At 32.6% G+C, this 26,683-nt stretch overlaps 3 protein-coding genes across 5 annotated transcripts in view; 2 read left to right on the forward strand and 1 right to left on the reverse strand.

Moving 5' to 3' along the window:
• Positions 1-2,561, forward strand: part of LOC149477246 (uncharacterized) — a 28,047-nt gene extending 25,486 nt beyond the window's left edge. For all 3 annotated transcript variants that reach the window (XM_089710768.1, XM_089710771.1, XM_089710770.1), the window contains one exon: positions 401-2,561. In XM_089710768.1, the coding sequence (XP_089566894.1) occupies positions 401-659 (259 nt within the window). In that variant the 3' untranslated portion in view covers positions 660-2,561. The remainder of the gene's footprint in view (positions 1-400) is intronic.
• A 1,006-nt stretch (positions 2,562-3,567) lies between these two features.
• lolal (longitudinals lacking protein-like) lies at positions 3,568-9,650 on the forward strand. Its single transcript, XM_089710818.1, has 6 exons — positions 3,568-3,731; positions 3,964-4,085; positions 4,458-4,544; positions 5,820-5,966; positions 6,552-8,070; positions 8,912-9,650. The coding sequence occupies exons 2-5, from the start codon at positions 3,990-3,992 to the stop codon at positions 6,606-6,608; spliced, it is 387 nt and encodes a 128-aa protein (XP_089566944.1). The 5' UTR covers positions 3,568-3,731; positions 3,964-3,989; the 3' UTR covers positions 6,609-8,070; positions 8,912-9,650.
• A 3,604-nt stretch (positions 9,651-13,254) lies between these two features.
• On the reverse strand, positions 13,255-25,141 carry Gale (UDP-galactose 4'-epimerase). The gene is made up of 8 exons (XM_089710805.1): positions 25,099-25,141; positions 16,883-17,011; positions 16,291-16,411; positions 15,883-15,996; positions 15,319-15,498; positions 14,824-14,937; positions 13,997-14,168; positions 13,255-13,487 (listed from the first exon to the last, which is right to left on the reverse strand). The coding sequence occupies exons 1-8, from the start codon at positions 25,119-25,121 to the stop codon at positions 13,255-13,257; spliced, it is 1,086 nt and encodes a 361-aa protein (XP_089566931.1). The 5' UTR covers positions 25,122-25,141.
• Between the last annotated feature and the right edge of the window lie 1,542 nt (positions 25,142-26,683).

A 26,683-nucleotide genomic window follows, 5' to 3' on the forward strand; every position in this document is an offset into this window, starting at 1 on the left:
AGCTTTGTCTAGGGTTCGTGTGACCTGTGCGGTGCCGCTTCACATTGAAGCACAGCATGCGGCATAGCAACGGTTACGCGGCTGCGTTGGCTGTCTTTCTTATACAGGAATGAACTTGTAAAAAGTTTGAAACACAAATTGATTTTATTTCATCTTTGTTATTTTTTTTTTTGTAATTCTGTTTATACGTATGTTTTTAAATTTTAATTATACGCTGTAAGTGAAGATTAAACATTTACCATAAAAAATAATGTTTCAAACTTTATAATCATGTAACTACAAAGCACCCCAAAAACAGAATGTAAAAAAGTTAACAAAATTCTTTAGAATACCCCCTGTATATGACAAGAAAAAAACTAATAAAAAAATAAAAAATGCTAAAACACCGTTTTGTTTACAGCTACCGTTACCAAGACGACGACGGCTCCGGCACCGAGATCCCCAACAACGTGAACAACAACAACTCGCCGCCCTCCGTCCCTTACGATAAAAAGCTACAACTCGACATGACGTCACGCAAATATTCCTCCGAAGAAAACGACACGGAAAATGGCGGCGACCTCATCGGGAAGTTACTCGGCATTCCCGACAAAACTATCATAAATAAACTCCTTTCATCCGCTGATGAAGCAGCTAAATTCTTGGGAGTGAATAAATGAGAGTACGCTTTAGTCCTCGTGACTCCGGCCAGACTTATTCTGGCCCCGCGGGGACTAAAAGTACAGACTAAAAATCAAACAGCGCCATCTGTCGGCGAGTAGTGTGAACGCTTTGGTGCCTTCTAAATGCCTTGTACGGACCACAGATAAACTGAATTCCTGGGGCACTTTTGTAAAAAAAAAGTTATCTGTCAAATTTTGACAGTTGTAATTTTTTTTATCGCGTAATTATTATTGTCACAGGTTATAAATTTGGTTTAATCTGTGGTCCAATTTAGCTTATACCGTCCTTTATGCCTTGTGGATGACCATCGAAGTATGTTTAGTGCCAGTTTTAAAGTACATTCGAATCTAGGGATTCTATATTGTAAAATAAACGTAGTTGTAATTACGTCGTTGGACTTCTAGTACGCTTATACACTAAATAATGTTTACTTGATGTATTTTATTGTATTGTAGTTATTTTTATTCTAATAGGTTTACTAGAAGTTTATCGAGACTATATCTATTACTATTTGCATTTCCATCTAGTCGTAGTTCACTTCATTTCATTTTCATTTCATGAATACAGCCAAATATTCAGCAAGCCCAAAATTGTCTAGTCAATTTCATTACTTTTATATCGCGCTAAACCAAATCTGTAGATTGAAATAAGCATAGCTCTTAAACCATCCTACCAATGAATAGATTTAAGTAACAACTATCATGCATTTTCTATCTATCTCTTGTAAACTTGTATTGTCAAAACTTTCTATTCGATTCCTCAAAGGTATATATAATTATATATAAGTGAGTATTTTAAGTAACGTAAGAAAACTTTATTTTGCTCAAATTTATGGCATTTCTTTTAAACAAAGACTAAAAATATTGCTTCTAAGATGTGTTAGGATCTCGTTTTTTTATTATTATAATAATTATGTCTACGACCAAAGGTTGGACGGTTGACTTTTACCGGCCGATGTTTTTGACAATTTTTTAAATACGTTTCGTTACTTTATTATTGAAAGATTTTTATTTTTTAATTTTTTGTATTGTAGTTAAGAATTTTGGTGCAGCAATATTTTTGATTAATTATGTAATTATTATTAGGTGGGTTGAAAACTCGATAGGCTCGTAAATTATAATTTAGTTTTAGTAACGTTCAGTCTCCAATTTGGATCGACGAATCATACGCTAGAATATACCTAAGTCCCGAATATGCTTTGTAAAATAATATCGCATACATATTATAATATACCAAATTTATTATACAGATTATTTAGCTATGAGCGTAGCGTGTAAGAATTATAATATATGAGTGTTTCGCTTCAAAGAATTACTAAGCAATAAATTAGTAAGTTTCAATTATTTGTGAATTAATTATTAATTAGTTATAGATTATAATAAAGTAATTTTATTATATCTTAATTATAATAACGTGTCGTTGTACGATTAATGTAATGATTTATGACAAAATCCTGCTTTATGTCAATTATAGTTAATGGAATTCTGTATTGTAATTTATTTAGTGAAATAATAATTTGCGTTACATAAACCTTAATTGGTGTTTGGCTAGAAATCTGATTTATTATGTATTTAGATTATTAGATATAGAATAATCTCGTACTTACTAGAATAATGTAATTTTAAGAAAATATGGCAACACCGCTTGGCCTTTCGATAGTAGTCGTGTGTTTATTAATTATTATATAAAAGTATTTAATGTAATGTCTAATTATATATAGTTCAAGTTTTACATTGCATGACTTGATTGTATTCAATTATATAAATATGTAGTAAGCGTATTTACTATTCACCTTTGCCTCTCTTTCTTTATTGCAATATGAGTGTCGTTTTTAAAACGTTTTGTGAAATACATTATGATATAATAATAAAGATGTAATGCTTTTATAACTTGTTTGACTTCCAGTTATCATCTCCCGTTTTCTATTACTAGAATTCTTTATTTATTTATTTTCTATTTTTTACATAGGTACATTCCTTGCAGCTATTTTATAATAATCTAAGATCTAAGATAATAATCATTCTGTTATAAAATAATACGCCAATGAAAGGAATACCAATCAATAATAAAAAAATTGTGCTAACAAAAATAGAAGACAAAATCCATTTTATCCATATTTTAGAGATAAAAAATAATAATCAATAAGTACTTAGTACATACTTAAAAATGATCTATTTGATTTTAAAGTACCTACATATTATGTACTTACTGAAACATTTTTAAACGTTATGATGAAACATTAAATTCTAAAAAATATGCATCATATTCGTAAACAGAAAATCCTTTATAAAAATAATAACATGAATCTCTTACACTTATGCATTAATGTTTATTTTCCTTTACTTAAATTTTTAATCGAAATATCAGACAATAATTTTATAATATTATGTATGTACTTACATTCCATACCGTACAGCGCACTCATGTTTGCTGTGTTCGAATTTAGAACTATTTGAATGTGACATTCATTGTATTAATATTTCTACTCGATACGAGATGGCGCTATATTATAATAATGATGTTAATGTATTGAAACTAGATGGCAGTAAATTTCAGGATTTATAAAAAAAAACAATATTGATTGTTGAATTGAATTTTGAAATATATAAAATAAATAAATATGTAAATATAAAAAGATATTAAAAAACGAATAATTATTTTTTATTAGTTTTATGTCGGGGATACCATTATAATAAACTTGTTAATGTAGACGTATAATTGTTTTTATTAATTTTACTATCAATAGTACCAATACAATTTTAATATCAAATTGGAAAGCAATATATTCAAGTTTATTATCGTAGGTAGTGTACGACATAACAAATTTTCTGAAAATTTATTATTAATAAAAATGAAATCAAGGATATGATTGATATTAATAGAAATTGGCAACACTGAATAGGTAAATGAAGATTGAAGGAATTTGAAGAAATAGAAAGAAGTCACTAATTTATGCCAGACGGCGTCTTTATTTTCAGATGCAATCGTTTAAGTTTTGAGTGGTAATTGTGAAAGGTTACGTGTCGCCCTTGGATTTATATCCAAGCTAATTACAGTAAGGAAACAATGTAAGCAACATTTATTTGTATTCTGATAAGTTATGCTTGTTTTCTATGAAATGCATTTCTAATAGTGACGTAGAAAACTGTAATGCACTGTTTAGTTTGATCTATTACAATTTGTTGTTGTTGAATATACATTCGATTTAGTACAAATACTAATTTATTGAGCTCTTCTAAAAGATACAATAGTGCAAAATATGTGTTGTTTACGTGTATCAATTTTATTTTAAACTTTCAGATATTATTAAAAAATTCAAATTCAACATGGGGGACCAACAGTTCTTTCTAAAATGGAACGATTTCCAAACGAATATGGTGACATCGTTCAGGCATTTGCGAGACGAAAAAAGCTTTACAGACGTAAGTTTTTTAGAACGAATTTGATGGTAAATTTCTAATAAATTGATTGATTTGTAATTTTTCCCTTGATATAAGGGTTTCTATTATTAATTTTTGAGTAACACATAAAAGGAATGAATTCTGACATGAACAGATCAAAATAAATTGTTTTGAATTCTGTCCAAGGAATTGATTTTCTAATAGTTTATGATCACAAATTGCAATATTTTTCTAATAGACTGAGGATAGAAAGTTAACTAAAAAATAGTACCGTACCATAAAAACACTGCCAAATAAATATAATTTAGTACCTACAGTAGTATTGTTGTTGGTGTTTTCTGTTTGAAATATTTCATATAAAACTGTGTTCATCATAAATAACTAATGTTTTAGGTAACATTAGCATGTGAAGGCCAGACTTGTAAAGCTCATAAAATGGTTCTGTCTGCGTGTAGTCCATATTTCAAAAGTTTATTAGAGGTGAGTTGAAGTACCTGTATATAATACTTGCTGTGCCGCGCGGTTTCGCCCGCATTGCTCCGCTCCTGTTGGTCTTAGCGTGGTGATATATAGCCTACAGCCTTCCTTGATAAATGGGCTATCTAACAAAATGAATTTTTCAAATCGGACCAGTAGTTCCTGAGATAAGCGCGTTCAAACAAACAAACAAACTCTTCAGCTATATAATATTAGTATAGATAAGTAATAACTTTTTATTTCTTTAATTATACTACTTTTCTCTTTAATCTTTTTACTATACTATATAAATATGAATGACTACACTTTCAAGACAAGTGAATACTAAATTTATAACATTCTAATTAAAAACCCACATAGTTCTCATTTGAGTGGGAATTGAATATCCTATCCAAGTTACCCTCTATGTGTGTGCCAAATTTCATGAAAATTGGTTCAGTAGATTTTGTCTAAAGGAGTAACAACCATTCACATTTATAATATTAGTAGGATAGGATATTTAATGTTTTCATTTTGGGCCAAAATGCCTTGTAATTTACCATTTTTACTCATTGTGAAATAAGTTATTCAATCCAATCAACTGTTTACAAATTAAATGTAAACATTAGTATCTGTGATTTTAAGCGAGGGATATGAAATTGTAAACAATCATAATTATGACATTTGGTTAACATTTTTTAACTTGTGTTTATTACATTTATGATAAGCAAATGAGATTATTTTTAAATTTATGTAATGTGTTTATCTTCTAATATCAATATACAAAGAAAGGTTATTTAAAATATTTTTTTTGGCTTTTTGAAAGTGTAAATAACCCATAGAGAACCCATATTTAATACTTGATTGCAAGTCATGGGAAATAATACTGCAACATTATTTATGTTTCTGTAATCTCTATAGAAAATAAAATAAAATTCATAACAATCGGTCCAGCTGTCTATAGGAATCAGTTACAATATTACAAAACAGTGTTATATTCGACAATTTGGTTATAAACACTATAATACAAGAATCCTACTACTATTATAAATGTGAAAGATTGTGTGGATGGATGGATGTTTGTTACTCTTTCACGCAAATACTACTGAACAGATTACAATGAAATTTGGTATGTAGGTAGCTGAAGACTAAGACAAAGGCTAGTTCTATTTTATCCCGAAAATCACACAGGAATATATATGCAGGTTTTTCTTTAAAATGCGGGCGGAAATCAAGTTTGATTATATATTATGTATATAGATTTAAACAAAATATTCATTTAACAATACATATTTTCAGGAGAACCCATCAAAGCATCCAATAATAATACTAAAGGATGTATCGTATCTACATTTGCAAGCAATACTTGAATTCATGTACGCAGGTGAAGTTAATGTGTCGCAGGAACAACTGCCTGCGTTTCTTAAGACTGCCGCACGCCTTAAGGTATTTAAACTAAACAGTTTTATCACATCTATAGTTATGTTGTTTATTTTATATAGAAGATAGATAACTTAGGTATATATGATTGCCCTTGCAAAGAATGCCTTGCAATTTTATTTCATTTACCGCTTGTACTAGGTACGCGATATAATCCGAATAAAGTGTACCAATTTTAAATTTAATTCATTTTGGAGACCATTTTAAATGTCTTAAGTGAAAATAATTTTAACAACAGAAAAGCAGGAATTCTTGTCGATCTGTTTGTAAATCTATTTATGTCTATTTATGTTTAACTTTTTACCTACCTCCGCTGTAGTAATATTGTTTTTCACACAATCTGTTGGTTGCTTGGAAGAGATTACTTGTTAGTAATAAGGCCGCCTTCTGTGTTGTTTGTACTAGTTTAAGTTTTATTGTACCTACTCTTGTTATGTTGGCAGCACAATAAAGTGTTTAAAATAAAATAAAATAAACGATTGTGTGTAACTTCTTAGTTTGAATGACTGAAAATATTACTATAGAATAAAATGTAATTATGTAATTAATGTAACAAAAATAACAATTTAATAAAATAAATTAAATTTTCAGGTGAAAGGCCTAGCGGAGCCTCCACCGCAGATGCCCAGTATCAAGCGGGAGGGCTAACCCACACTCGTACCTAGCACTTAGTGACCTTAGTGCATATCAAATAACTTACACTGCTCATTTCTTGAAAAGCTGGCTATATAAGTGTATAGAAAAAGCAGATTTTTTGGTAACTTTTTGATTAAATAATGTAGTTTTTTTTTATTTTGTTTAGTGAAAAAGTGCTTTTTTTACGTTACAGTGTGATGTTTAAACAATATACATATTTGTTTTAACTACCAACTTTAAAACAATATTGTAAAGAAAATTAATGCATTGGACTTTTTTAAAGAAATAGTATGTGCCTTTATTTATTAATTTAAGCATTTATTAATATTCACATTAAAAATACTTTTTTTTTGTAAATGTAATGCCAGTTTTTAACATAGTGTAACTTAGCATCTAAGTTATTTGAAATGGACTGTATCATGTATTTTTACACAGTTTTGTTTCTTCATTCTTTTTTATTTCCGTGATGCGCTTACGCTTGCAATCGATGTATGCTCAATTTTAATTTTTTGTGCATATATTCAGAAATATAAATATAAAATTGCAGTGTTTTTCTGTATGTTTGTTATAACTTATAATCACCAAAAACCGTTACTAGAAATATAAAATGTAAAAAAAATCATCAAATATTCTGAAAAAATACTTTAAAATCGACTTTTTAACATACTGTTGCAAGCGTATCCATGACAACCAGTAATAAATACAATATAAATATGTATTTTAGATGATATTCCGTAATTTAGCAATAATGCTGTGACAAAGTTTTAACATATAGAGAAATATATTTTTGCACAGGCGCTAACTGTGGAAATTTATATGTATGTATAAGTGGAGCTGTGCGCAACGGCTAGACAGAAAATGATAGATTTTTCCATATAAACGTTAATAAAAAGTCCGTAACAGTTTTTAAGATTTTTTTTTTTGTTTTTTTTTTTGGAAAAAGAAATATGTCAAAGCTTAGCAAAGGCAACTCTAAATATAATTGTCTCTATTTCGTTGTTTAAAATTGTATACAAATTAGTTTCTTTTTAATCATAATAAAACAGGATTTATAACTATTAACAAAGAAAAAAATTGTTGAAGAAATTGTAATTCGCCTTAATTGTGGAAATATACATATAATTATATATTTTTCAATTCATATAAATAAACATATTATATAGTGTGTAATTATGTTTTTTGCGCGTAGTTTTTAAGTATTCGTCGTGTGCATTTTTCACACCTACCTGTTTAATACACTGAGCTAAACAATTGAATATTTTCTTTGGTAGGGAATCTCTGAAAATATTTTTAACAAGGATAAATCATGTTTTCTTGCTTTGTTTGTAAATTAACACCGATAAATGGACAATTCAATTCAAAAACTAACAACTTGTCGACTAAATACTCATTTTGAAAATTTCGGCTCATTTCTTTCACATTGCCATAAAAAATATATTTGTAAAGTTAACTTGTAACCTTAGATTATTAATTGGTCTCGCGCGCGCGCTACGACTAGATACCGCCCCACCTAAAAACAATAGCTCCGTGAGTGCGGCAACTCATTTCTGTAGTGTGTGTTAGGCAATTTGTAAAGACGCTAGTGTGTGTGAAGAATTGGGCTGCCAGCTACATAAATTTTACCTCATAAATGGGAAATCTGCCATCTTGGAAAGAAGTTTTGAAAAATATTTTTTTTTCATCCTGACCTGGCCGGGAATCGAATCCATGAACTATTTGAGTCGCATGACTCAAATCCACTTGCGACGCTACTGTACTATAGTCACAAAGGTTGTTTAAAAGTAAAAAAGCGGAAATAAAAAAATAACATATTATATGAGTCAGTTAAACATGTATTAAACAAGAATAAATTATTATTATTATACTTTTTTATACATGTGTTAGTAATAGTATTGAAAAAAAAAGTTCAAATTATTGCTTAAAGATTCCCTCAACCACGTGTATTTTTTTGGATATGCAGTACGGCAACATTGAATGGCGTCGTATTTTCGTAGAAAAAATTTTCGAAGTAAAAGAGAAATTTCGAATAATACGACACTTAGTGATGGTACGTGCTCCCAGTGTTTTTCTTATTTTTTGTTGTATTATTTTTAAATAGTTTTATGACACAAATAGGCATTTTACTTCAAATTTTGTTCAAAATTTTTATAAACTATCGGTTCGCCCTCTCCACACAATGCATGTGACACGACTGGCTTGGGTACGCCGAATTCGGCGTACTATTAGTTGCCGCATTTTTCAAGTACGCCGGCGGTATCTAGTCGTAGCGCGCGCGCGGAGACCAATCCTTAATCTAAGCTTGTAACATTCCAAAGTCAAAAGTCCATTTATCGATATAATGTTAACACCACTCATACATCACTAGTGCGCGTAATATTATTTTTATAAGTGCAATTATATGCAAATAGACAATAGGCTAAAACCTAAGTTCTATTAAGATCCAGTCAAAAGTGGAGTAACCTAGAGAATATTAGTAATACATTTATTTTTAGAACTTATTTGAAACTATATGTCTCAACGCCTTAAAATATTATACGGCATATGCAAGTAAATAAAAAATAGGGAAAACATTGACGTACTATTATAACTAGACTGATAATCGCCTATTAAATGTTCAAAATGTTTGGTATAAAACTTCATTGAAATTTACACCTTATTTCGTGGTAATAAGGTTCAAAGTACATTCTATCTCTCATCAAACTCTTCCCAATACACGAAAAGGCAGAGTTTTGTTCCGGACACTTTGTGTGATTATGAGTCTAGTTTTTTTTTGTACGTTAATGGGAAATATAAGAAAAAATCTATCCGAAAATATAACTTTGCTTGATTCCAAAAGTTAGTCTGCCTTAGTCCGTGAGTTACCTGCAACCAAAGTATAGAGTATGAAGAAATGCATACTAAGGCGTGACGACTAACTGTATGTTTGACCACCGATGGTTGCCTTATTTTGTCGCCAATGCAAAATTGTTTCGTTGTTTTAAAGGTTTCTTTAGTATGTATAATTTATTTTCTCTTCCTAATGTGATATTCGCTGAATTGCTCTATAATTATAATTTAAAAAACTGCCATTTAACAAAAATTATGAATAACTAGCGGTCCGCCCCGGCTTCGCCCGTGGTACATGTTTACGTTTTCTCTACATAAGAACCATCCTCGTACTTCAAGGAATATAATAAAAAAATAATTATCGAAATCGGTTCAGCCGTTCTCGAGTTATGCGCTTACCAACACATTTTGCGATTCATTTTTATATACCTACATATATGAATATGTAATTATTAATTACTATTGTATATTGGTTTACTTGAAAATCGTAAAGGTTATAAAAATTACGACATTACTATTGCGATACCGTACACTGTATTTGTATATTAAAATAAGTTACATTCGTAAAATAAAGAACACCAAAAAATCTTCAATATGTTAAATACTTTAAAGAATGGAATGAATTTTGCATTGGAAAGCCTTAATTCTGCTTCGTTTTAGAATGTAAGTGTTGTGGATACATTTCTGCTTTGTACACGTAGTAATGTATACTTAGTTGCATAATACTTGCGATGCAATTTTGTTTTATATAATTATTCATTTTTGTACTTTTTATCGGGCTGAGTTTATTCATTCATTTTAAATTTAGTATAAATATGATATTAATTTTAAGCATTTTATCGTTCGTATGTTTTCGATTATATTCATTTTAGCTATGATTTAACTCAGTACAAATCATGTCCATTGAATTCTTATCTTCCTTAGTTTAGGTGCAATCGATAATTATTGCATCTCATTTTGTATATTTTCATATTTTCTCGACACGTTCGTTAGTTTTTAATAATTTGTTTGCTTATTTTTCATTCCCTTGCCTTTCTCGTTGAAGAAATTAATAATAGTTGTTGTAAAAATGTAAATCTGTTATTTTTAGACAGAGTAATGACTTGTGCTACATAGTGAACACGTGACTAGTTTGTAACGAAATTATGAAAGATTTGTAATTTTAGATTATACAAATAAAAGGAAATTAACAAAACTTGGTTTTATTTATTTTAAATCTATAAAACATTTCCTAACCCTATAGAATGAAATTTTGGGATTGTTTCAAACGCGTCAGATGAACAAAGAACGTTATCTGACATAGTGATAACCTAAATACCCTTTAAAAAACTGGGTTCGAGTGACGAGTCCCGGTCCCAGGCGGATCAACTACTTGTCTGCAAATAAAAAATATCAATGAAACAGATCGAGTTATCTATAGAGAGACTTACACACAATATGTAAAAGAAATGTGGATCTTCAGAGTATGTGAGTGTAAACTTTAGGAAGCAACTTTCCCTGGTTTACATTTCAAGCATCCAAAAGTTGTACAAGAAATGTCTTTGAAGAGAATTGAGAAGTAAACATATGAGTATACCTTTTATCAAAATACATAATTGTTAAGAAACTCGTTAGAGGAAACAACGTTTTGAACGTCCTAACGTTGAACATATTGAACGTTTGTAAATATCCCTGTAAAAAGTTTCTTAAAAATGCACCTAAATCTATCAGTTTTTCGACGTGCTGTGTGCTTCGGTAAAAAAATCGAATTCGGTTGTGTAATTTTTTATTTATTTATGCATACAATTTGACCTTTAATAATATACAAAGCTGTACAACACGTACAAATAAGTTTCCGCCGTTTTTTGACAAAATGATAATACTTTTTGCGAAAGCACGGTAGTTTTTATTTCAATATATATCTAAGTATTTTCCATCGCTAGCAAGTACTTTAGCCCATCTCTCCAGAAGTTTTCGAATTCTATGTTTGAAGAACTTTGAGGATTTGAGGAAGATTTTGAGGCTATTTACGAATCAACCTATTTTCTTATATTTTCATAAATAATTGTGAACCTCTGCTCCTGCAGAACATAATATGACACAAGCACATGAAAGTTCGATGGTGGCTGGTGCAATGTCTAGTGAATACTAATAATTTTAAAAGGTTTTTCTTGCTGCTTGCTTTTTAATTTCTTATTAGAGAAGTATCATTTAAAGTTCCTGCAAATGACGATATTTTTATCTTTGGATGAAAAAAAATATATAATGCTATCATGAAGTTAAAATTATAATAGGGATATGTTGTTCTTCAATTAAAAACCTAATTTTCAAGCCTAATTTTATCATCTATAAATTCTAACGGAAAACTTGTGTAATGCCAATACCAAGTCCAAAACAGCGGGAACTTATTTGTACACCTAATATATTTTTATAACGAAAAGGTAAGTTAAAAAATATTTTTGAAACTAGATTATCTGCCCATGATTTTCATCTAGCTTTTCTGTAAATTTCACTTTTCATATCATAACTTAATTTCTAACTAATATACTTAACAAAAAAGGGGGGTTAAATAAAACACACATTTTTAACATAAAATTGTATTGATTACATTGATAAAATAAAGCAAAAGCACCATAAAATATATTATTCGATAAAAAATAAGATAATTTAAAATGGAAAAACAAGGAATGATAGATTTAAATGCAAATAACAATAGTTTTGGAAATATAATTTTAGTACCTACAAATAGCTTTTTTAAATAATTTAATTATATAAAACTTTGATTACATCACTTCTAGACTTTTATTAGAATAAACTAACATACATATTTTAATGATGATAATTATATATATTCCGAACATAATATGAGTTTCTTACTGTTGAGACCTCAATCTCCCGCCAAAATAAAATATAGTTATGGCAACATTTTGAAATGTCAAGCTTCATTTAAAAATAACGATATAAATATAATTATTGCTTTGGCATAACTTTGGTAACAATTCATACACAAAATAAACATGATTCAAATCATACATACTAAAAAATAAAACTAAATCTAAAATAAAATATGGCATCATAATATAGGAACGATCTTTTATGTAAATAAAAAAAATATATATTATTTGATACTCTTGTACTAAAATGCACACTTCGTTTTTAGATAATATAAGTATAGAATAAGAATATAACAACTCTTAAAATTAAATTAAATTTTAAAATAAAAAGAGATAACTAATAAATGTTTGCACTGGCGTTTTTATAACACATTTAACCCTCGGAAATCACATAAGACCAGGCATTCAAAATATGTCATACAGACACATAAGCATAAAAATATTACTTTTACGAAAGTATTTCAACTTCAAAAGAAGAACTGAAAGTTGAGTTAAATATATTCTTTTATATTTAATCATTCAAAGGATTAAGTAAAAAATATAAGCAGTTTCATTATGCCCGCGCATTAATAATGATAAGTATTACGGTACTTAGTCCGATATAAATAATTCGCAGGGAGATTAGTCAGATTACGTACGATATTTTAAACTACATGGCAGTACCTTATGGTACCCATGGCTCTTGTGAAAAATGCCTATATTTTCACTTAGTCCGTAACATAAACATAAAACTAACAATCATTCATTATATATCTAATATTTTAGATGAAACGAAGATGAAAATTCTTAGTCCTTTCTTTTAGCAGCGAGATCGTTTGCTCATCGAAGTGCACCCCATATTCTTAGTGTCTACACCCCCCCTCCATTTCTATAAGTCCCTCTCCCCATTTAGACACCGTCCCACCCTTTTCGCTGTATTATAACAACCCCCCTCCCACTCATAGTTTTCCCCTCCCCCCCTACTCCCTATAACCATTAGGGTTCCCACTCTGCCACCTCCACACATCCTCACACATTAGCGCCAGTGAGCGAGTCGCCTTCCAGGCCAGTAGCTGGCTTGCTGTGGCTGGCTCGGCCCAGTTACTGGCCAGATCACCTGCTCTACGGGGGGAAGGGATAAAGGGTATGGGACGGTTACTGGCCTTCTCGAATGCGGATATCACTTGGTATACTGAGTAGCCTGTGCCTGTGCCTGTGAAATAATTTATTGAATCAGAAATGGAAGTACGGTTGAACAAATCATCATAACAGACTAAAAAATACACATGTGATTACAACAAAAAGATCAAAAAGATCAATACATACTATGCATTCTTAAACTTTTGCTATATGTACATAAATCAAAAAGACCGTTTGTGCAGAGCACACGTGTCAGAAGTGGAACTTCTTTGGCAAGGTCCAACGATACCAAAATTGTCACCTTACTCTATGACGAGACGGTATTGCCATGTCGCGACCTTGAAATTTTAATCTAAACGCACCTTATGAAGTTTCACTTCAAAAATAAAAATCGCTTATTCGCTTCAATAATAAAATTTGAATATAAAGATACATACACTAGTGACTAGTTCACACTTAACATATGTGTTTCATTATAATACGTCATTAATATAGCAAAAAGTTATGTAGAATGCCAAAGACACATCAATTATTAACTTCTCGAACTTCCAGTATTCATTCTCTCGCTTATAACCAACTCACCCAAGTTAATAGGGCAGAAACCGCTGAACCCATTCCGATGGAACAACTGCAGCGCCCTCACGTGTCCATCGGCCAGATCCACCACGTGTATATAATCTCTTACACCGGTGCCATCTATTGTTGGATAGTCTGTACCGAACACTTTCAGTTCTGGTAGACGACCTACTGCCACCTGGAAATTAACATTAAAATAATATATAAAAAATTCGATCACGAGGCGGGACTCGAACCCGCATCCTTTAGCGCCATTCCGGGGCGGATGCCTGACCAATGCTATGACCAATTCAGCAACTCGTGACCCGCCAGAGCGATCGAATTTATTTTCTTTCAGTTTTATGTGTCTATTCAATAAAAATAATATAACCTAACTTTAACCTATTACTTACCTTTTACCTTTAATCTATTACATACTTATTATACCTACCTATTATTGTTATACCTACTTATTACCATTATACCTACCTATTACCTAGACCTAAAACTTACTTATCTACTTTTATGTATGACAATAATTCAAAAGAAGTCTGGTTAGTAAAAATAATTTGAATTAGTTAAAATAGGTATTTTGTATATAGATATATATTCCTAATAAAATTAATCGGGAAAGAGATGTATTACGATTAACGACGCCATTTTCCAATATGGCGAAGCCACCGCAAAAATACGAGGTAAGAAAAACATTTAAAATTAGCACTTCAAATCTATAAATAAATAATGATCCCCTTTTAAACGCTCGAGAGGCTTGCTAGGTAAAACTTAAAACAATAAAATTATTCTAAGCTTTGTTAAAGTCAAATACATAATAGATACAAATAAAATTAAAATACCTGTGCAATAAAAGGCATCAAGTTGTTAGGAATCCCATTGGGGTCTTCCCCGATCCGACCGCTGGGGTGAGCTCCCACCGGGTTGAAATAGCGTAGAGATATTATTTTCCATTTCTGAAATATTAGAAAATATTATAAAGTTAAAATAAGGAAAATAATAAAAATATTCATTTAGTTCAGCGCTCAGTGCAGAAAAATTTTCTACACATCAAAAGTTAAATTCGTTACACTCACTTGGGTCCTATTTCTCACATAGCACTTTCATTTCAATGCCCAAATTATCACCAAATTTAGAGATATTTAGTGGTCTTGCTGTTGCTTTGATTCTGCTTTTGTTTCAATTTTCTGCTTCTAAAATGTTCTCCATACCAAATTATAGGTAGTTCTGAGGTCAAGATGCCTGCATACAGCACCTTTACGATTTCCTCACAAGAGCAGCTGTAGCTTTTAATAATAAAACTTTTAGCCATTTGGCTAGGCTATCGCTTAACTCACCGGGTCGCTAGCACACAGGTCCTTCATGATCTCCTCGCAGAAGTACTTCGTCCTACCGTACGGGCTACTAATACCACGACCTGTCGGGTGATTTTCGTCTAATGGTAATTTCTCTGGTTCACCGTACACAGTACAAGAGGAACTGTATATTAGATTGTAGACTTTGTGGTCGCGCATCACCTAGAATTAGAAAAATAAACTAAAAAAAATGCAAAAAAAAAGTTTATTGCTGTTTTACTGAAAATTACGAGCACTAAAAATTTATTCAAAATACGTCAAATTTCAAATTTGAATTTGGGAAATTGTGCTAAATTGTTCAAATTTTTAGAGAAAGTTCTTGTTGAACAAGAACAAATTAAAGGCAAATAAGGCTGCCAATTAAATCAAGTCGAGCGTTGCATACACTAAGAAATTATTGCTTTATATGTAGGCACAAGACTAAAGGCATACCTATTAAAGGTCAGCGGATAAAGCTTGAAATCGAAAGAATTCTCAAACTGGGGGTAGGTAAATATTTTGAAGGCTCTAGAAGAAAAGCATGTAAAACCGCATATTAGTACATACCTCGAATAAAGTGCATGTTCCGGTAATGTTCGCCTGGCAGTACTCCAGGGGCTTTTCTACGGACTCACCGACCGCCTTCAGCGCCGCGAAGTGAATCACGCATTGCACATCGTGCTAAAAGGAAGATATATGTTTCACGATTTCGCAATATGTCATATTGCGAAATCGTGTTTGTTTGTCTTACAGGGCGCTTAAGGAGCGATATTCTGGTATGATTTATGTGCCTAGAGATTTATCATACGTCAATGAATCTATGCGATTGTTAGAAAGGGTCGGATTTTTTGTTTATTTAACCAATCGTTTTCAAAAATTAAGCAATAAACTTCTGAACCGATTTTAATAACACTTTTACTAAAATAAAAACCTGGAAAATAAATTTAAGTTATTCTTGGAAAACAATTTAAATACCTTTCCAAACACATTGCTCAAGCCCTGCTTGTCCCGTATATCCACTTCATAGAAAGTTATCGTCTTGCCTGTCATTTCTTCTATCCTTAACAATGCTACCGGTTTCTTTTCTCCTTTTGCTCTGAAATCGGAATACCACAAAATAACTACTCCAACCTTTTAAAGCATACCTATCCTTACCATACATTTTGACGCCAATCTTTTCAACCGATTTCAAAAAGATGAGGTTCACAATATGACTGCTTTTTTTTCGTTTGTTACCTCAAAGCTTTTGACTGGGTGAACCGATTTTGATGATTCTTTTTTTTAAAGTGCCTTCCGGCTAGGCCCATTTAAATTGTATCCAGTTCAACTGTTTGAAGGCATTTAGTTTTTGAAGTGAAATTTCTTTGGGTGCGTTGAGGGTAAAATTTCAAGGCCGCGTCATGGCAATACCGTCACACAATAGAGTAAGGCGACGATTTTGTTATCTTTGAATCTTGCCAAAGAAGTTTCACTTCTGACACGTGTGTACAGCACACACGCTCATTTTGTTAATAAATAATTATTTAGCATATCCTTAGAATTTTATAGCATTTGGTTGGATAATCACCTATAAGCATTAGACAGGTTATCAACCACGACGATTTCGTACTCAAAATCTGGTTGTTCGAGCATCGCCATGACGGTGTGCGAGCCGACGTAGCCCGCGCCACCTGTCACCAATATTGCTGGCATTTTACTGGAAAAAAATATGTCAAATTAGTACTTAGTTAGTTCTGAATACCTGGTAGTGATAGATCTAGTTAGGAAATTTATATATTTCTGAGAGAGACAGGTCCAAAAATCTGTGTTATTTGAAATGTATTCTAGGGTTTTGAAGTAAATATGTAGTTGTGCAAGTATTGGTCTAAATAAGCAAAAATATCTTTAAAACATTCGAAATAGTATTTAAATAAAAATAATTAATTAATATGATACATGTAAGTATCTTGGGGTTAAAAAAGGTGACGATAATTTTATTATTAGCATTTAGGGATTTTTTAAGTAAATAAATAATTTAACTAACGGATAATTCAAGACAACTCGCACTAACAAATAATATATCATTGTATTGTAGAATAAAAGAATAATAATCAGGGTGACGTACACTTAATTAGCATTCAGCATAGTTATATCGAAAAGATATTTGTTAAATTAATTTTAAAATAAGTACTTGACAATATCGGTACATATACAAGTTTTAAGTATCACAAAACGTACTAGCTTTGTCTTATCTTCGTACGTACTTCTTTGCACGGCTCGACCCGCGGCCGGGTCGAGTCAGCGCACTATGGAAAACGAGCCGTATGACTTAGACAATACGGGCGAAGCTGGTGGAGTTGATATTGCGGAGATTAATGGAAGCGGATCGGAGGAACGTATTATTGAAAGCGGTGATGTATTAGATATGGGAACGGAGGATGTGAATAGGAAGAGGTCGAGGATACGGGAGGAGAATTCGTCGGAGGAGGATTGGAATATTGTTTCTAGAAAGCGTAAAGTTGTACGTGCAGGCAGCATAAACGAGTTGGAGGAAAAAATTGAAGTAATTGTCACAAGCAGTTCTGTGTTACCTAAACAGTTCACATTAGCTCGCTTATTCAGCGAAAATAAGATTGGCGGTATATGTCGTATTAAATATTTATTACAATATAAAATGAGCATTACATTCGAGGAGGAGAGATTTGCAAAGCGTTTTGTCGAGTGCAAGGCTTTTGAAGATTTGGGATGGAAATGTCAAAGGTCATCTGAGGTGGGGATGTCATATGGAGTGATTAAAAATATTGAATTGGATGTTTCTGAGGAGGAATTATTGCGTAATATATCAAGCAACATCGAATTAATTTCTGCAAAGAGATTAAATCAGAGAAATTTTAATGACAAGGGTGTGAGTTCTTGGGAGAAGTGCGAAGCTATCCGACTGTGTTTTAAAGGGTCAGCTCTTCCCAGTCATGTATCCATTTATGGCTTACGTATCAATGTGGATCCTTATGTTTTTTCTGTCACACAGTGCTCTCGATGTTGGAAGTTTGGCCATAGGCGTTTGGTGTGCCCTTTTAAGAAAGTTGTTTGCCCTAAGTGTGCTAAAAACCATGAAAACTGTACAGTTACATCATTCTGTTGTGTTAACTGTTCTGGTAACCACATGGCACTACAAAAAATTTGTCCGGTGTTTAAAAAAGAAAGAAGATTACGCGAGATAATGTCAGAATTTAACTGTACCTATAAAAAAGCGCTTACTATTTACGTGCCTCCTAGCCCATTACCTGTAGAATTACCCGAACCTACCCCCCCTATTTTACCTGACACTATGGAGAATCAAGATGTTGTGGGTGAAAAAAATGAACATCTAATGTCTCATCTGTTTGCTACCCCCCAGCCAGCTGCACCGAGAAATATTGGTATCCGCCGGAAGCAAAGGAGACAGAAAAATGCCGTGTCTGGACGGGATACGCCATTTCCCTCGATGGAGGATATATCTTCAGCACAAATGGATATCAGAGACCACACACCTCAAAGACAACAACAGCCACAGCCTTCGAGACTAAGTGAGGAAGGTAGAAAGGAACTGGTGGAAGGATTAAGTTTCTTTCGCCTCTTGGCCAAGTTGTGTAATGTCGCATTTAGTAAACAATCACTTGACGAGAAAATTCATCAGATAGTTACAATGTGCACGCAGTGGATTATATCTAAGGTAGTGAGTAGTTTTTCAATTGAAGATTTATTTGAGTCATTAAAAAATAATGGATGATGACGATCGAGTTAGCATTATTAATATTATACAATGGAATTGCCAAAGTTTACGCCCTAAGCTCATTAGTTTGGAATCTTTACTTAATCATGAAAAAATTCATATTGCTGTGTTAAGCGAGACATGGCTTATGCGTGAGTCTGATTTGAGAATAACAGATTATAACATTTTTCGCTCCGATAGAATAGATGGTTATGGTGGAGTAGCTATTCTCACGCATAAGTCTGTTAAGTGTATCTATAGTAGTCATCAAAGTTCGAATGTTGGTATTGAATTGTTGCATATTAAAATTCTTAATTGTCGGCATATTGAGCATATTTTGAGTGTTTATTGCCCATCTACTGTCCCGACTTCTCAAAATGATTGGGATTATGTGTTTTCTGGTTTCGGTGGTAAAACTTTAATTCTGGGTGATTTTAATGCACACCATGTTGGTTGGTCTTATAAATCTGATCAAAGAGGGGCACAGATTCTGAACGCATCGATAGATAATAATTTTATTTACCTAAACAATGGAAACTTCACAAGATTGCGGCTCGTTGATGGTGTTCTACAACAATCCACTCCTGATATATCTTTTGTCTCTACAGATTTGGCAACTTTGTTTTCTTGGAAAGTCACTAACGAATCATTGGGAAGTGACCATTTAATTATAAAGCTGTCATCGTCCACATATGATAGACGATCGTTTATTAAACGTAGGAATTTCAAGAATTGTGATTGGGATGCCTATACTTTATTTTTAGAACAATCATTTAATAACTTTAATGTTCCCTCAAATTTACAAGATTTTTATGATTTATTTGAACATACTTTGGTATCTGCTGCTGATAGACTAATTCCGTATAAGAAAATACCCCAATTCTTTTGTGATAAATTTAAACCTAAACCCTACTGGAATGCAGAAGTTTCAAAGGCGGTTGCTGAACGTCGTTTAGCTCTGTCAATTTTTAGAAGCTGTCCTTCTCCTGCAAATCTAGACGTACTCAAAGAAAAAATTTCTAATGCTCAAAAAATTATTCGGATCGCAAAGAATAAATCTTGGCAGCGCTTTTGTACTTCTATTGATCACTCCACCTCATCCTCGGACATGTGGCGTAAAATGAAGTGGCTTAAAGGGCATCATGTTAGATCGACTGGATACATGGTAAGTAAAGATAGGGCGGAGGCTTTACTTGTAAATCTAGCGCCTATGTATGTGTGCCCTGCACAACCTACCTTTTCGTCCAGGAATACTAAACTAGAATCAGCAATAACTATTCAAGAACTAAATAATTCTATTAAAAAATCGGATACTGCCCCGGGGTGTGATGACATTTCATTTTCAATGATGCGACACTTACCGATGGTGGGGAAGCTTTTACTACTTCAATTATACAATGCCTTTTTATTAACTGGTTTTGTGCCCTCCCAATGGCGTACAGCAAAGATAATTCCTATTCCTAAACCTAACTGCGAAGTCAATACTCCGCCTGCATTTCGTCCTATCGCTTTATTATCGTGCATTTGTAAAATTTTCCATTCAATTCTAAATAAAAGGCTAGAATGGCATTTTGAATCGAATGATCTTTTCTCCCATAGTGTTGTTGGTTTCCGTCGTTCTCGCGGTTGTTTTGACAGTCTTACATTTCTTGTGTCTCATATTCAATCCAGTTTTTCAACAGGCGCTACAACTGTAGCCTGTTTCTTTGATATCAAAAGTGCCTATGATAACTTGGATATAAGTGCTTTGTTAAAAACTTTAGATGAGGTAGAAGCCGGGTCTAAAATTTGTAATTATCTTTGGTCGTATTTAAGTGAAAGGCGTCTCAGGATTGAAGCTGAGGGTGGAGTTGTGACGAGATCTACCGGACGGGGCTTAGCTCAAGGCGACCCAATTTCACCATTGCTTTTTAACGTTGCCACGTATCAAATTTGTAAAAATATTCAGAGTGTTAAAATGTCTCAATATGCCGATGATTTTGTTCTATTTGCGTCAAATAAAAATTTGTTTCGTGCTGTACAGGATGTGCAATCAGCGGGAAACATTTTTATTGATTTTCTAAATAGTTTGGGTCTTTCAATTTCAACTTCAAAAAGTAAAGTGTGTGTGTTCAAAAGGGGAACTAATAGAACGTTAGTAGATTTAAGTTTTGATAACGATTTGTTACCTGTAGTGAATGAAGTCAAATATTTGGGCATGTGGTTGGATTGTTCTTTAAGATGGAAAAAACACATAGAGGAGATGGTTGTTAAAGTGTCTAGGCATATTAATATTCTGAAAGTATTGGCTGGCCCCGGTTGGGGGATTCATCAAAAACATATAAGACGGCTTTATATTTCTCTCATTCGTAGCCGAATAGATTTCGCTTGTTTTTTATATGATAATGCAGCTAAAAGTACATTGCTCAAATTGGATAAAGTTCAAAACCAGGCTTTGCGTGTAATAGGTGGCTATATACGTAGTACCCCTATTCATGTTATGGAGAATGACCTTTGTCTTCCTCCTCTGTTTATTCGAAGAAGGTATCTGGCGGGGAAGTTTTGGCTAAAGTGTAGGTCGTGTAAAAATAGTTTAGCAACTACGGCGCTAAATGAACTGTTTTCACTGAGTCGATCAAGGTATTGGAATAATAAAAAGCTTCCCCTTCTTGTTCGATCGCAAGCCGGATTATCTTCGTTGAGTTTACAGAGTTGTGGTCGACTTGAGATGTTCTCGATGGACACTTGGGTTAGTAATATTAATGTTCAGGATTTTATTTCAGATACCATCCCGTCAGTAGATCGTGCCAAACGCACTTACCATCATCGTACTCTTGAGGCTATTTGTTCCCAATTCATCCTTAATAAATATGGAGCACATCATAAAATTTACACTGATGGCTCTAAATGCGCAAGTAGTGGTGGTGCGGCCGTGTTGGATTCATTTCTTGGATGCAGCCTTAAGTTCAAAGTTGATTCAGAGATATCCATTATGCATATGGAATTGATTGCTATCGCGGAAGCTTTGGCTTATATTCAATCTTTAAATTTCGTACATTTTGTCATTTTAACTGACTCTAAAAGCTCATTGCAACATTTGGCTCGCTGTGCCTCTCAAGTGAGAGGAGTACCGATTGCCTATAAAATTTTAGAGTTAATTTTGAACTTAAAAGCTAATAATAAGGAAGTAATCTTACAATGGATCCCTTCTCATATTCAGCTCAAAGAGAACGATGAGGTTGATTTATTAGCCAAACAAGCAGCAATAGATGGGGTACCCTTGGAGGTCGCTCCATTGTACTCGGATCATTTTAAATATGTGAGGGATAAATGTCTATCCGATTGGCAGGAATATTTTGATGAACGATCGCGGGAGAAAGGAATTTGGCACAGAACAATCCAACCACATGTACCTCGGTACCCATGGCTTGATGAGATTGTATGCGATAGATGGACGTTGACAACTATTTTAAGATTACGTTCGGGACATATTCCATCGAATAAGTTTGCGCATTTAATGCAGAAAGCCGATTCTCCGTTGTGCAATGATTGTGGTATTGTAGAAGATGTGCAGCATATTCTCTTGGAGTGTGTTCGGAACGCGCAATTTAGACAACAAAATAATGTCTTCCGCTGTATTAACAATGTCGGTTGTGTGAACAGCATTCTCACTTGTCCCTCGTCGGCAGAGGTGCGGGTGCTGGTCAGACTGACCGATGTTGGATTACAAAATTGAATGCATTGTTTACTGTAGTTTGTACTTATATTTTTTATATTTAAGTGTTGATTGTTAATGGAATTTACGGGACGACGTGGTCGCTAAGCGACAAAGTCCCTTGAAAAATAAAGAATAAAAAAAAAAAAAAAAAAAAGTATCACAAAATATACATCACAAAACACATTACACAACACATCACAGAATATATAATAGTACTACGTATTATATCAAAAAAAGAATGAATCAGACTAATTTTTTTAAGAGCCCATTATACTGAAAGTTTAGGCATTTTAGGCACTGAGACGGCTTGCGCCCGCGTTGCGCAGGAGCCGGCGCGGCATGAACTCCGGTGACCTATGAAGGCGGGCGAATACGCCACAGTATAAATAAATCAGTAGTTCGATTTTATTTGCTATCGTAGGAATGTATTTGATAAATAAATTTACTACTTATCCTATACCATTAAACGAGCAATATTTGCATATTTATATATTTGTTTGTATATATACAGTGTGGAAGTTTTTGATGTGCCCTGAATGGAAAGTACTTGAAATACTAGGGATAGCAAATTTTTCTGAAAGGTAACATTCCTTTTTCAAATTTTACTTTATTATTAAAATCGATAGAAACAATATAAAATATAATTTATTTTTAATTTCTCGTAAAAATATTTGCTCTTAGAAATAAAACTATCATGGAATCTAACATTTTTATTGTAGAATCAACATCATCTCAACATAAAGAACGCTTCTGGTTTATTGGTCTATTTTATACATACATTTAAAGTTTAAAATGAAACTCTCGTTCTGGATACATTAATTTATTTTCTTCTGAAAATATTGGTAATAATAATTAAAAGTAAAACAAATAAAAAAGGCAAAATAATATGTAATTGAATATAAGTATGTAATAAGTATGTTAGTGTATTCAACCAACTTAAAAAAGTGTGAGTATTTTACAACAATTTGAATAATAATCAATTAATGATTGAAAATGACACCCGTGACGAAAAGATGTAAAGTTTTCGTCCGCACCATCTTGAATTTTAGTTTTGACCTCATATTGGTTAATAGCTACCCCAATAACCATGAAAATGATACCCATGACGAAAAGATGTAAAATTTTCGTCAGCGCCATCTTGGATTTTAGTTTTGACCTCATATTCGTTAATAGCTACCCCAAAAACCATGAAAATGACATTCATCACGAAAAAAGTCAAATTTTCGTCGGCGCCATCTTGGATTGTTGTTTTATAAAAATAATATTTGTCATACTCATTGAATACAGATCAACCAACATCATAATAGTCTTTCTACTAGTACTTCAAAACTTTGCCGCTATTCCTATTCAACAACCCATATAAAAGAGGATCTCAGGCAAGGTAATTTTTAAAACATTTTACAAGGTAATTTTTTTAAATCACTACATAGTATAAAACAAAGTCGCTTTCACTGTCCCTATGTCTCTATGTCCCTTTGTACGCTTAAATCTTTGAAACTACGCAACGGATTTTATAGTTCTTTCGATTCCCGGTCGAAGAAAATGAATTTTTGAATATCTTTGAATGCAGTTCTATTTCTTTTTAAAAATAAAGGAAATTTGCTATCTCCAGTATTTCTAGTACTTTCACCCAGGGCCCATCGAAAATTTCCACACTGTATTTACAAACAAATATATTAATATGCAAATATTGCTCGTTTAATAGTATAGAATAAGAGGTTAATTTATATTTACAACAATAATCCTAGGATAACAAATAAAATCAAACTACTGATTTATTTATACCGTGACGTGCTCGCCGTTTTACTCGCCGCTCGGTTCTAATACGCGAGCGGCGACTACAACGTGGTCGGGAGCAAAACTAGCACAGGTCCTCCTTCGATGACGTCCGGCTGGACTCTGGCGGCACTGACGTGGTGCGCGCGAGTCGCATTTTACGTATTATATTTTATATAGAAAAAAATAAGGGCTAAATTATAAATCTATCCAAAAATTTCCCTGTAAAACCTGATTAGTAAATTAAATGTAAAATTTTCATAAACATAGCGTTCCCCTAATTCTCATAAAACTGATTATGCTTTCAAAATCGATGTTACTTCTGATTTTTTTTTGATCGAGTTAAATGTTTAATATTGTGTTTTTATCCAAAAAAGTCACTAGATCAAACGTTTATCTGTGCTATATATTTTTTTAGGATTTTAAATATGATGATTTCTATCCAAAAACCATGATTTAGAAACATACATTTTGAACAATGGCCCCTTAACTTCAAAAATGGAACACATTTTTTTTTAAACGCGCTGTCTAAACTGAGCTATGAACAAAGTATTTGATGATCTGTAGCGCACATACATACCAATTGAATAGAACATAAAACATGTAATGTGACCTATATGTTATGAGTGTGTATTGTAACTACGTCAACAATATACTTGAGAATGTATCAACAATGTAGATCGTATTTTCAAGCATATTTGCAGACAAATACTTGAAATTATTTTATGAATTAAGTGGTTTGATTATGTACCACAGTACCATGTTCTATTTAGAATATTCCTGATAAAAATGTAGATTATAAATTAACATAAAAAATTTGTAACTACTTAGGTAGTAAAAATTTTATCTTTCGTGTCTAGTCTACCCATAAAACTTTTAAAGTTTTTTAGCGTTAAATTATAAAACACCAATCAGCCTCAAACGAGCACATTCCTCTTTGATAGAAGTTTTATCGTTTGTAAAACTTACAGCTAGGTACCGTTTAAGATTTTTAGCTCTTTGTTAACAAAATAAAAGATGACTAAGGCAGAAGGGATGTAACTAACTTTTTATGTATTGATTAAGGACGCGTTTACGAATCTGACAAAAATACGCAGTTTTTCGGTGCATTTTGCGGCGAAATAGTACAAAACCAAATTTAACTAATAATTACCATAAATAGATTACTCCTTAATCTTTAAATGGTACTATATTTTAAGTCGAAAATTTTGGTTTATAATATTGAAAAAAATAATTTCCGTTGCCTCTTCACCCAAAATTGACAATATCGTGCTGAATAAACGAACATTTTTCTTGTATTTAATAAAACAAATTGATTTATTTAAAAATATTTTAAGTAAGTAGACATGTCTAACTCAAAAAGGTACTAGATAAAACTATCAAAATGTTTTAAATAGGCTGAGAAAAAAATTAAAATCAAATCTTATTTTTTCACATATTTAGCTGTAACGCGTGATACTTATTGCATTGAAATAAGGGTTATTTTATTTGTCACTACCTTGAATTATTGCAACACAATTTGTAATGAAATATTTTAGTAATTTAGTCTGCGCTCAGCCGCCGTTGTGAGTAGACACTGTGACGCTTGTAAGCAGCTCCTCGTTTACGAAAAGATCACTGTACGAATACAAAATATTTCACCTAATAAACTTGATCCTTCACGCATTTATTTTATTTATAGATTTTATACTTACGGTATTATAAATTTCATATTTAGTTTCTGACTTGATGGAGTGACCTGAACGTGTACTTCGAAGACTGCTACTGGAACTAATAGACGAGTAGAGCTAGGTATGCCGAGTTTGGGCTCGTTTTGTTAGTTATGTTGAGACCTTACCTCCGGACTTGATGGAGTGACCTGAAGGTGTACTTCGAAGACGGCTACTGGAACTAATAAACGATTAGAGCTAGGTATGCCGAGTTTGGGCTCGTTTTGTTAGTTATGTTGAGACCTTACCTCCGGACTTGATGGAGTGACCTGAAGGTGTACTTCGAAGACGGCTACTGGAACTAATAGACGAGTAGAGCTAGGTATGCCGAGTTTGGGCTCGTTTTGTTAGTTATGTTGAGACCTTACCTCCGGACTTGATGGAGTGACCTGAAGGTGTACTTCGAAGACGGCTACTGGAACTAATAGACGAGTAGAGCTAGGTATGCCGAGTTTG

The sequence above is a fragment of the Colias philodice genome, chromosome 25, assembly GCF_061535455.1.
Source record: "Colias philodice isolate Cphi_HAF_F1 chromosome 25, ilColPhil1 Martin Lab GWU primary, whole genome shotgun sequence".
NCBI lineage: Eukaryota > Metazoa > Arthropoda > Insecta > Lepidoptera > Pieridae > Colias > Colias philodice.